General features: G+C 42.3%; 1 protein-coding gene across 3 annotated transcripts in view; it reads right to left on the bottom strand.

Annotated features, from left to right (window-relative positions):
- NFAT5 (nuclear factor of activated T cells 5) overlaps positions 1 to 8,732 on the bottom strand; it is a 43,124-nt gene extending 34,392 nt beyond the window's left edge. For 2 of the 3 annotated variants that reach the window (XM_070953130.1, XM_070953131.1), the window contains exons 1-2: positions 8,635 to 8,709; positions 1,197 to 1,322 (exon numbers count right to left, since the gene is read on the bottom strand). In XM_070953130.1, the coding sequence (XP_070809231.1) occupies positions 1,197 to 1,322; positions 8,635 to 8,707 (199 nt within the window). In that variant the 5' untranslated portion in view covers positions 8,708 to 8,709. Of the gene's footprint in view, positions 1 to 1,196; positions 1,323 to 8,634 lie in introns of all 3 variants that reach the window. The other variant, XM_070953129.1, reaches the window with a different exon arrangement.
- Between the last annotated feature and the right edge of the window lie 3,621 nt (positions 8,733 to 12,353).

Here is a 12,353-nt window from a genome sequence, read left to right as displayed (position 1 = left end):
AGGCATTAAATACAAGCTACCACTTAGTCAAGTAATTTAACCAATATTATACTAAATAATATTGCTTATCTGCCAACTCTCTGGAAAGTAGCACTGAAAAATCTGTCTATTACATACACAACTATGTTCTACTCTACTACTACATGTATTTGGAAACAATTTGTTGCTCAATGTGTGGAGTAACGCAAGAGAATCTACTACTGCATACTAGATTTCTTTAGAATGAACTCACACATCATTTTTGAAAGGAATTGGTCTGACTCAGACAACCAAAGCTGACAAGTAACAGACAACTAGTTCTCCTAAGCCAATTTTTCAGATGCTTGAAAATGAGCTCAAACATGAAAAACATTAAAGATCTGTGGGTTTAAAATGCTAGCATTTTTCAAAATTCTTGCAGCTGTTTTTCTCTTTAACTAATTAGCTTTATATATCAAAGGAAAGTATGCTTCAGGACTTTTTAACTGACATCTTCTTTGAATTTAATGACTAGTCTTCCTAATCTACACTTATATCCACAGATTTCATGAGGAAAAAAATTCAAATACATTAACAATGAGCAGTGCTGCAAAGTGTTTACCCTTGATTCAAATTATACTTTCAAAAATCAAGCAGACAGTTGCCGAATTCTGGCAACAGCTTTGTGGAGAAAATCTGGAATATAACTATGAAAAAAGTCTATTCCAAATATATATGATTCCAAGATAAAAACTGTCCAAGACAGCTTATACCAGGCAACTCCCTCCAGAAGTCTCTAATATAAAATAAATACAAAAATAGGAGAAAAGACTTTAAAGCCTACATTAAGTAGGAGACTCTTTCAAATTATTTCCCAGTTTATTTTAATTTATGGTAATTTTAAATTCTATTCAGCTGATGTCCCTTCATATAACTCCTAAGTAACTAAATGTTCAAATTATAAGAAATATGATTTAATTAAAGCTAGTACTTTGGTTTCCTTTAATTCTTCTCTAACAAAAATAATGTGTTGGAGGTATATTTAACACTCAATTATAATTTAGCAATTACCACATTAAAAAAAGGCATGCAAGGATTGGAGATGATGAAGTGGGCAAAACATCCAGTGTTGCTGCTGCTTCTTTTTTTTATATCTACAAACTTTTCCAGCACTGCTCATGTGTTCAATAATATTCATATGTATTAAAATATTAATCTAAACCAAAGGAAGTACTTACCAGCAGCAACTACGCCCGGGGGGGGCGAACCCACTTCGCCCCCACTGGTTTGACTCATGGATGCTACTGAGAGTTCTCTGGAAGGTGGCAGCTGCAGCTCCTTAGGGAGGAGATCATAGACTGATTCTGCCAATGAGAAATAGAGGCATTTATGATCCAAACCAAATGCTCATTGCTATTTAATAACAAAACATAAATAAAGAAAATAAAGGCAGTTGTCACTAGTCTCCCATATGTAAAACCAAAATTGTTAAGAAACATGCATATTTTAAGCCTATAGAAGAACAAAGATACATATTTTTGCATCACAAATAAAAGCAAAAAATGCTGTCTGACAGTTAAAAGCATTACTGAATACCTTTGATCCAATCTTTCATATATTTATATATTTACTCCCCAATATCAGAGAGCTAATTATGCTTTGTGCCAGAAAAATAAAAGTTTATGGGAAAGAATTCTGTTCTACTTTCTATCATATTCTGTTTTCCACAATCCAATTCTCATGAAAAGTTCCCTTAATATGTGTACTAATCTACAACTAATTTCCTATTGCACAAAAAAAATCTGATTCAAGAAATGTGATTATTTTGATCCAATCTAAACAAGCAATTATTTAGGACATTTTTTAACATTTATGTATACAGTATAATGTTCTACTTATTTTAATCAGCTTTATTTAATTAGATCATTAGCATGATCATACAGGCCTATTTTAATTTATCCCATCAATCTGTCCTACTCTCAGTTTTAAAAAATTAACCAATAATTTAATATAACAACTATCACTGTTATGATGTTCCTACAATCTCCACTGAGGCCAAAACAATTTGCACATACATGGATTACTTTCTAGGTCCCCTCCCAAGTACAGTAGAAATGCCAGTATTTTTTGAATCTGACTCAGAAGCAAAGCCTCGAGTAAGTTTGTGGTTCAAATCAACAGGAACAATGAGCATTCAGTTTAGCTTTACTTACTTTCTCCATGCAATATTATTAAATAAACCCTTGTACAAAACTTCAGTGTATGGAAGGAAAATGTGGACTGGTGCCCTGCATGCTGACCGAGGACAGAGAATTAAGCTCAGCCGCTGCAATGCCTGAAGGAGGGATCCTCCTCTACCTCACCTACTCTGCACAAGATGAAAGATTACTCTTTAGAGAGAAACTACCATAGGACCCAAAACATTTTTTTCCTGGGGAAAACATTTTCCTTGTTTCCTTCAGTATCACAGTTCCATGACACAACCACACAAGGTGTAGAAATGTTCAACCTATTTTTCACTTTAGATAGCTTGGCAGAGTGAAGTCTTTGAGAAGTTCAACATATATTTTAAGCCACATATAGTAAAAAAAAAAAAAAAAGCATCAGTTTAAATCATTCTGAAATTTGGGTCCTCAAATAGTAAATTAATGACTGAATTTTCTTTTGGAAAAGGCCTGTGATATTCTGAATAGCAGAACTTCAAATTAAAACATTATACCATTTGGAAAATAAAACTGAAAGGGAAGAATGCAACATTTCTCATAAAATTCATTTTTCCACTTGACGGATCAGATTAGTATCATAACTCTCAGAAAAAGTTTCAACTAAATATGAATGTTAGAAATCCCACATAAAAAATGTTTCACACTTCAACATTTTGTCCTAGGTCCAGTTTATACCATTATAGTACATTCTTTTAAGGAATATACCGAGATATTCGTGTAAATCTCAATCTCTGATCACTAGATGGATCATAAACCACAGGCTGAGCACAAGGATCCACAAATGCATTCACCAGCTCCTCAGGATGAGTGCATTCAATTCAATGTTTTTATGTTCTATTTCCATTTTGATTTCCAAGCAAGAAACAAACTGTAGGAGCAATTGACAGGAGGACTGGTTTTTAATCTTATCTTCTTAAAGCCCTGCATAAATGAAAGATGATCCTGCCTTTTTCCAAAGTCCACTCTGCATGACTGAGGACATAAGAGAAAAGAGGATTGGTGACAATCACAAAGAATGCCATTAGTGAGCCAAGCCAATATTTATAAACTTCTGCTGGACAATAATTTAAGACTAGCATAAGAAAGGACTTCTCCCAACTTGCTGACTTAATTGAACTCAGAAGCAATTATTAAGTAATATTTATTCTGTGAACTGTTGCTGCCATTTAAAAATCAATATTCTTTTTTCTATTATGGTTCTTCAAGTGTAGATCTCGCCATGTTTAGCAAAATTGTAGGAAAAGATACTGGTTGTACATTAACCTTTGAAAGGATTGCAGCAGCCAGGAATAAGGGAGGGGGGGGGGACATTCTACATGTAACCCAGCATCTTTTTCTACTATTCCTTGATGAATTAAGCTCATCTACTTCCAGATAGTGAAATTAAAATAGTGCAACTTGTGATATTCTGTACATAGAACTTCAAAGAGACAGGGCCTTATTATAAGAATACCAAAGTTTCAAAACAAAATCACCCAAGTTCTATTATTACCTTATTTCCAAACTTTGCTAATACAATGCCTACTCTTGTTAAACTTGAAAGATAGAGCAACCCTTTATTCTTTGATTGCATTTTTCCAATCAGGCATTTCCCATTTTCATTTGCTTGAAGGATTTAAAATAAATCCATCTGCTTGAGTAAGGGCCAAATATGTGGCAAGAAGTTAATTCTCCTTTTTTCACTGCTCTCTTTTGTTTCCATAATTAGAGACATGTGGCCTACAGAACTAAAAAGAAGAAACCTATACCATGAATGCAACCACTTGCAATAAAAAAACATACTTAAACATGAAGAAATAGTCAGCAATGACAAAGGTGAACAATGCTGAGTCGTCTTTAAGGTACTGGACTGGAGACCAATGCTGAAATTCGCTCTCAGTCACAGAAGATCAAATTATTTCTATGTACAATGAACCATATAATGGTGGTTATGGGGGGAAATATAGAAAGAGAATGCTATTTACCCAACCTTGGACTTCTAAAGGGAAGAAATGGGATGGGCAGATCAACAGCCCTTCTATTTCTACTCCATATCAGTTATTCTTCATACCCAATTATGCACAAGCTGTGGTCCAAGAACAGAACCCTGATGTTGATTTCTTACTTAGTGTTCTTCATTTGCAAATTTACTTGTCAAAGATAGTGTTTGCTATCAATACACAATTGATAGTGTATACACACAATTGATAGTGTGTACACAATACACAATGCTTAAAGCATTCAACAAAAATAAACTTTTCTGAAGCCTGTTATACTGTTCCAGTATGAAAGGCATATGATGTAGCAGGAAAGCAGCTTGGACAAGCATGGGAAATGGCTCAGTGAGTAGCTTTAGTGTCAAGACAGAGATCTAAAGACAAATAGACACATTAAATAATCCCCAGTTCTAATCATTGCTAATACTATCAGGATTTCTGTCTAATATATGTAAGAGTAAATCAATTCTTTCATTCCTAATAATCAAACTGGAACATCCAGTCCACTGCAGCCCTGATTTGTGGGAGCTCCTAATTTCCAATCCTAGAATTAAGCAAACAATTCTATTTGCTTAAGTGTACTTAAATCGTACTTATTTGCCATTTCTCAATTAAACTTGTGGCAAACTAGTCTGAATTTTGCAAAACTCCACAAGAAGTGCTCCTGGATCAAAAAATGGAAAGTAAGACATTAGAACCTTGGCAGAAGAGAAAGTAAACCAAGAATCAACCATATTCTAATCATGATCTACTACTAGCCTTATTTCACATAAAAAGCACACCATGAGATGAAAACAGCATATAAATTTGATAAACAAACAGGCTTGCTTTTGTGCTCTCAGTTTATGGTGACTTTATAAATTTTCATTGCTAATTTTCTTGGCAGGTTTTCTACTGCCTTCTCCCAAGGTATCTTTCTCAAATTCCCAGACTGAAGCCCTGAAGTGTCTTTGTAGTTTCCCATCCAATCAGCTGAGAAATGCAACCCTTTTTATTTGGGCCTTCAATATCAGTCAAGGTCAGCTAGGCTCCCCACCTGCTGAGGGCTATGCCAAATCTCTCTCATGTCTCTGGAATTAAGGTGGGGATTAAGGAGATTGAGAAATCTCTGATGGTTCTACCTTGCTAGGGCAAACTACCAGGCGCATGCACTTAATGCCAAAGCATTCAGATCCTGTCTAACCCTCTTTCTGTGCTCCAATAATGCCCATACTCGGAAAGTCCTTGCCAAATTCTCAGTAGAGATGACTATAAATAGATTTGCTATTACTGAAGTGTTTCTCAATTTATAGTCTGTTCGGTAGTAAACACAGTCTACTTCAGAAAGTCCACCACTGCTATTTCCCTGCCATGCCACAGTTCTCGGTTAGACAGGAATGCTTGTGTATTTGGTTTTTGTATTTATCTTTTAAAAATATGAAAGCTAGTTATGAACAACTGAATCAAGGATCAATTATTCATATAAATTGCCAAATTAAACTTCAATTGTCTAAAACAAGAACATTTTATCATGTTTCCCAGTAATTATTGAATGCAGCAAGCCACTGAATAAATATATTGTACATTCCTATAAATATGTTACCATACAAGAATTTTTTTTAATCCATGTTGCTGCCATTATTATAATGTAAGATATAAATGATAACAGATGCAATGCAAAATGAAGAGTAAGAAAGGCAATAGTTTTGTATTTACTGTGGCAGCCAAGATAAATAAATTTCCTGGTTTCCTGCCACATCTTTGACTTGCAACCTTCTTTCTATACTAAGAACAAAATCAATGCCACAAAACAAATTTGCAGTATAAACCTTATTAATGCATTTTTGCATTATGTGCATTATTTAGTTTGTTATATCAACTCTTGCAACTGACCAAAGTAGTCCAAGCATCAATCTAGCACCATCTGATTGAAAACTCTGTTCAGCCATTAGGCCCCCTGAGAGGCACCCCGTCTCTTACCAGAATCTACTTTATAAGCTTACTGCAAAACCAAAGAGGATTACACTATATATTGCCTTAAGCACATGACATTGAAGATGAAGCATGTATTACAGTAAGTACTTAGATAAGCACTACATTATTCCTTTAGTTTATTTTTAAATTGTGTTTACAACAGAAGGAAATAAAGTCAATCAGATAAGGCTTCTAGATAAAAGACAGGCATGCTTTAAAATGTCCTGCATTGCTTTTTTTATTGTTACATTTTGGGTGAAAGAATGTTATGCTAAATATATACAAATGTTATGCCCACTCACCCATGCAGAGCGATATCAAGCAGAGGAACTGCCATGACAAAAGAGATCCTGATAGAGATGTACTATGGACAGATAGCTGAGGTGCTAGACTCTGGGAAATCCTATCAATGGCAGGAAAGGGCTGAAATGAAAGACATCACTGAAGACTTGATCATAGCAGCAGCAGAACAGGCATTAAGCAGCAGAGTTGCAGAAGCAGAGGTCTACCACGCTAGACAGAACTCAAGGGGCAGACTACGTAGAGAAGCCTCAGAGACAGTCCAACACATGGTGGCAGCAGGCAGGAACAGCATACACTAACAGCACAACCAAGTAACTGACATTGTGTACAGGAACATCTGCATAAGGTATGGGCTAGACCGCCACAAATACAGAATGGGAGATTACACAGAAGGTTGGGTACAATAAGAGAGCTAAGATTCTGTAGGATTTCCAGATCCAGATAGACAGACAGATACTAGTCAACCAATCAGACATCATGGTAGTAGATGAGGACCAGAAGACAGTGATGGTGAGAGATGTAGCAGTATCAAGTGACGGCAACACTTGACACAGGAAGAAGTATGAGAAGATGGAGAAGTACCAGGGCCTGAAGTAGGAACTAGAGGATGTAGAAAGACCAAAGCTATCCAGCAATGCTAGAACTTGAGGGTGTGAGAGGCTCCAATAGATCCCAGAAACCACCTCAGAGTTTTCTCTCCAGAGGAGTGCCTTGTTAAGAACAGCTAAGATACTGCACAGAACCCTCAAACTCCCAGGTCTCTGGTAGAGGACCCCAGATTGAAGAAGATACAGCTCACCCACAAAGGTGAGAATATTGTGTTTAAAAATATTTACCTAAAGCTATGAAAATTACTGAAATTGTGTTTATTTACAAAATGACTAATACTTCAACATACAACATTCAGTGCATTTGCAACAATCAGCATTTTGATTTAGGTTTGCTTAGCATTTTCTACTTGAATAATATTTACTATCATTCTTTCAGAATTATTTCTGAAAGCAAATACATTGTAAGATTATGTATATTTGCTTGGTTATCACCACCACGTGGCTCTTAGTATGATAATTGCTATCATTGAGCTAAATTAAATAAAAGGTTATCTGTAGTTGTCAGAGTAACTTTTGCTAAAGATTTAACAACTATTTGTAATAAGAAGATACTTTTAAAGTATATTCCATAGAAAAGGGAACTAAGAGAAGGATGTATAGCAAAAATGACAAAATATTTTTAGGAAGACAGTCAAGCACTACCTATCAGTTCACAAGCCTCCTGTACACCACAAAACAGCTAATGTGAACAGTAAACAGTTTTTTTTACTAGTGTGGTAAAAAACCCCACACTAATACCAATTTGAAAATAAGCTTCCCAAATTCAAAGCTTCAGGTAAACTGTGATAAATCAACAGCTTGATAAAAATCTGAAGTTACTGCTAGAATTGATTGAAGCAATATTGAGCAAACAGTAATACCCAACAGTATTTGTCTACACAATTTCTGTTAACAGGCATTTTCAACAATTTAACTTATCTTACGTTTGCTACTCACGCTTAAGATTGCCCACTTGCTGCTACCCTACAGTCACCTACCCCCAAAATAGAAATTTAATGGGACTTTTTTGGTTACTAGATCTTCTCTAACTTCAAGGGCAACCAGGCAGACTCGGTTTTTAATTTTTCCCACGCAGCCCCACTCCCAGCATCAAGGCCTCCCAGCCTCTTGATAGGTTGGTGAGAGTTTTTCTTTATTTCTTCAGCCAGAGGAGGGGAAAGGGAGGAGGGCCGCCGGCGCCCCTGTCCCAGTTATCGGGGCCTTTGATGCCTCTTTGGTAGCCAGACTCTCTTTCGCCCTGGGGGACGGCTCGGCCAAAGCCACCCACCACCGACCGGGCGCATTTCTCCGCCGCGTGTATTTGTGCCGCCCGGCTCCGCTTTCCGGCGCCAGAGGAAGGAAGGCAGGGCGAGAAGCCCGGCCTCCCTCGCCTCCGGGCCGCCTTTCCGGGCGCCACCTCCGTCCCCCGGCGGCACCAAGCGAGGCCTCCGCGCACCCACAGCCGCCCGGCCTTGGCTGCTCCCGGGAAGCGGGTCCGCGCGGCCGGCGGGGCTCGCAGACACCGGGCGACGGCCTGCTGCGAGGCTCCAACCGCTCGGCCGCCCGCAATCCGGCCCGGACGGCGCCGGCTGCGGAGAAGGCCCTGCGCGGCCTCGACGGCCGACTCACCCTTGGAGTAGAGGGACTTGGGCGACTCGAGGTCGAGGTCGGCGCTGAGCAGAGAGATGAAGTCCGAGGGCATCGCCGCTCCGGGGCCGCGCTGCGGGTGCGGACGAAGAAGCGGCTCCGCGGGCGCCACTCCAGCCGCCGCCGCCGCCGCCGCCGCTCCTGACAGGAATCCGGTGGCTGCCGCCCAGCGGGACCGCCCCCTCGTTCCTAGCACTGCGCGTGCGCCGCCCGGCTCCGAGCGCGAGCGGCGGCCGTAGGAGACCGAGAAAGCGGCGACGAGTGCAAGGCGCATGCGCCCCGCCCGAGAACGTGGGGAAATCCTCGGCCTTCGGGATCCTTCGACCCCTGCGCACCGAGAGGGAAATGGAGCGCGCATGCGCTCGGGCCTGCCGTGCCTGGGGGAAGGGCAGGATCGCAGCGCGAAACAGTGTTTCTGCGCTTGCGCCCCTAAAACTGCCCGGGGAGGGGTCGCGAGGGCAGAGGCGCAGTAATTAACCTGCTCGGTGCCCCCCCCGGGGGAGGTGAGAGGGCGGAGCCGAGGGAAGAGCCTCGCTTGCCAAAGGGGCGGGGCCTGAGTAGGGAGGTGTGGCGCCCAAGTGGTGGGGGGGGGTAGTGGCGCCAGGTCGGAGCGATTCCCCCCCCCCCGCCAGGACACGCCGTCGAGTCCGACTCGTTCAGCGGACCGCAGCACGCAGTCAACCCAACGTGCGTCCCGGGTTTGCCCAGCGCCCTGCGGGCTGGGTGTAGGGAGGCCGTCATGGAAGCGCTGGAAGCGAAGGGTCACAGCCAGGGGAGCAGCCAAGAGCCCGGCCCACCCGGCGGCAGCAGGCGGGCCCCGGTGGGGGGAACGCTTCCCTTTACCAGCCCCTCCTTTCCGTCCCGGCGGGGTGCTTTGAATGCCCTCCCCGAGTTCTGGGTGCCCTTCCTGAAAGCCCCCCCACCCCCAGCCTGCCCACGGGAGCCTTTTCTGTCTTGGGCGGTTTTCTCAGGAGCCGCCTCCGCTTTGGCTACCTGGGCTGCCTTTCTCTCAACTTTGCTCCACTTCTGGAAAGCCCGGCCAAAACAACCGGGGCAGCCACAAATGCTACAGGCTGTGCGCACAATCCTGCTTAGCCAGGTGAATGGAGGCAAACCTGCATTTCCACATCTTGGCGCTAACTTAGTGCCTGTTGCCTTGGCTGGGTTGTGAGATTTTGACTTGGTTGTGAAACTCCCTTTTGTTAATTTACAGCTCTGTATATTGTCTGAACCAGTAACCTCGCTTAATTCAGTAATCAGATTAAGAACGTTCAATAAATAATGTCATTTAAGTCATATGTGGCATCATTCCCATCAATCATTGGAACTGTTTTCTTCTGCAGGCTGTGGAAGCTTTATTTTTCCTCAAGAAGTATATTGTAAAATTTATAATATTTTGATACTGCTATGAATAAATGGCATTTCCACAAAGGACATCCATTTGTTAACTACAGAAAGTTCTATACACACACAAAAGTTTATTCAGTTAGATGGGAATTGTGATCCAAAACATCTGGAGAGCAGGTTGAGAATAGCCACTCTAAAGCTAACCTGGCCAAACCCAGCTAACCCCAAATACACACATTTATTTATTTATTTATTTATTTATTTATTTATTTATTTATTTATTTATTTATTTATTTTGTATGTATGTATGTATGTATGTATGTATGTATGTATGTATGTATGTACGTACAAATATTTATATGCTGCCCTTCTCCCAAAGGACTCAGGGCGGCAAACACAAGTTAAAAAACATACAATGATAAAGGAAAATCCTAATTAAAAACCAATTAAAACAGGGACAAATAAATAATAAAACCCAAGAATCAGAATCAGCCCATTTGTTGAAACAGCCAAGTCTTTAGGCCTCGACGGAAGGAGCGGAGATCAGGGGCCGTCCGGAGCTTGGTGGGTAACTCATTCCAGAGGGCAGGAGCGCCCACAGAGAACGCTCTACCCCTGGACGTCGCCAGCCGAAATTGTCTGGTCGACGGTACCCTGAGGAGGACAGCCCTGTGTGAGCGGACAGGACGGTGGGAGGCGGGCAGGAGATGGTCCTGCAAATACCCCGGACCTAAGCCATGTAGGGCTTTATAGGTAAGTACCGGCACCTTGAAGCGGATCCGGAGGACCACTAGTAACCGGTGCAGCTCACGTAGGAGAGGTGTTATGCGGGAGTAACAGGTAGCTCTCGTAACAACCCGCATGGCCACATTCTGGACCAGCTGGAGCCTCCGGGTGCACCTCAAGGGCAGCCCCATGTAGAGGGAGTTGCAGTAATCCAAGCGAGAAGTAACCAGGGCATGAGTGACCGTGCAAAGGGTATAGAAATAAAATTATTATTATTATTATTATTATTATTATTATTATTATTATTATTATTATTATTATTATTATTATTATTATTATCTCGGTCTAGGAAAGGCACCAGGCAAACCTGCGCAAAAGCCCCCCTGGTCACGGCCATCAGATGGTCTTCCAGCGACAGCCGGGAATCCAGGAGGACACCCAAGTTGCGGGCCCTTTCAACGGGAGCAAGTACCTCCCCCCCCCATCAAAAGTGATGGGACCTCTAGAACACGAGGTGCTGGCATCCACAGCCACTCAGTCTTGGAGAGGTTGAGTCTGAGCCTGTTCCTACCCATCCAGGCCCCTACCGCCTCTAGGCATCGGGACATTACGGAAAGGGCATCCCCAGGGTGGTCTGGGGTGGAGATGTATAGCTGAGTATCATCAGCATATTGATGATACCTCACCCTGAAACCACAAATGATCTCACCCAGCAGCTTAATAGAGATGTTAAAGAGTAGGGGGGAGAGAACTGACCCCTGAGGCACCGCACAGGTTAGGGGCCTCGGGGTAGACCTCTGCCCCCCCCGCCCATTCAAACTGCGAGCGACCTGAGAGGTAGGAGGAGAACCACTGTAAGACAGTGCCTCCTACCCCCAACCCCCCAAGTCGCTGCAGTAAGATACCATGGTCGATGGTATCGAAAGCAACACTACAAGCCAAAATGGTTGCTTCACACATGCTTCAGCATAAACCATGGTTTACAACCATAAGGGCTTAGGGAGATGCAGGAATCTCAACCACACATAAAAGAATTCCAGCCGTGCCTTTAGCACTAAGTCAGGTCAGTGCCCTTGGGACAGTCACTTTCTCACAGCCTTAGGAAGGAGCAATGGCAAACCATTCCTGAAAAACCTTGCTAAGAAAACTGCAGTGACCTGTCAGTTGCTCAGAGTCAGCCCTCACTTGAAGGCACACATACTACGTATGCCAGAGCTAGATGGGAGGACTCTTGACATATTGGTTTAGATTAAACCGTTTGATTTTAAAATAGTTGTTTTATTCAGGGGCTGGGAGAGATTAGCAGGTGTTTCCTAATAGGCGGCAATCACGAGTCAGGAGGTAAATTATTTTCCAACGATCACGTGGAAAAATAAGGCAGAAGAGAATGCAAATCTGTCAACAGCCCAGGAGATTCAGGGCCAACTCCCCGGCATTTCCTGAAATGTTTCTCCCAGCAGGATCCCTAGCAGAAGGACAGCAGTGGACACACAGGCCGAGGCTGACGTGGCAGCTCAGGGAGGAGCTCAGCTCCAGCCTTGCACTCACTTTTCACTTTTGTGCTGCCCTTGGCCAGGTGAAGGTAAAGTGAGGAGGAGGAGGAGGAAAGGCAGGACGTTTGGAATCCC

This window comes from Pituophis catenifer, unplaced genomic scaffold (genome assembly GCF_029215685.1).
Source record: "Pituophis catenifer annectens isolate HBS135680 unplaced genomic scaffold, rPitCat1.0.hap2 SCAF_13, whole genome shotgun sequence".
In the NCBI taxonomy this organism is placed as follows: domain Eukaryota; kingdom Metazoa; phylum Chordata; class Lepidosauria; order Squamata; family Colubridae; genus Pituophis; species Pituophis catenifer.
The sequence above is the reverse complement of the archived record's forward strand: the minus strand, read 5'-3'. Positions and strand labels throughout refer to the sequence as shown.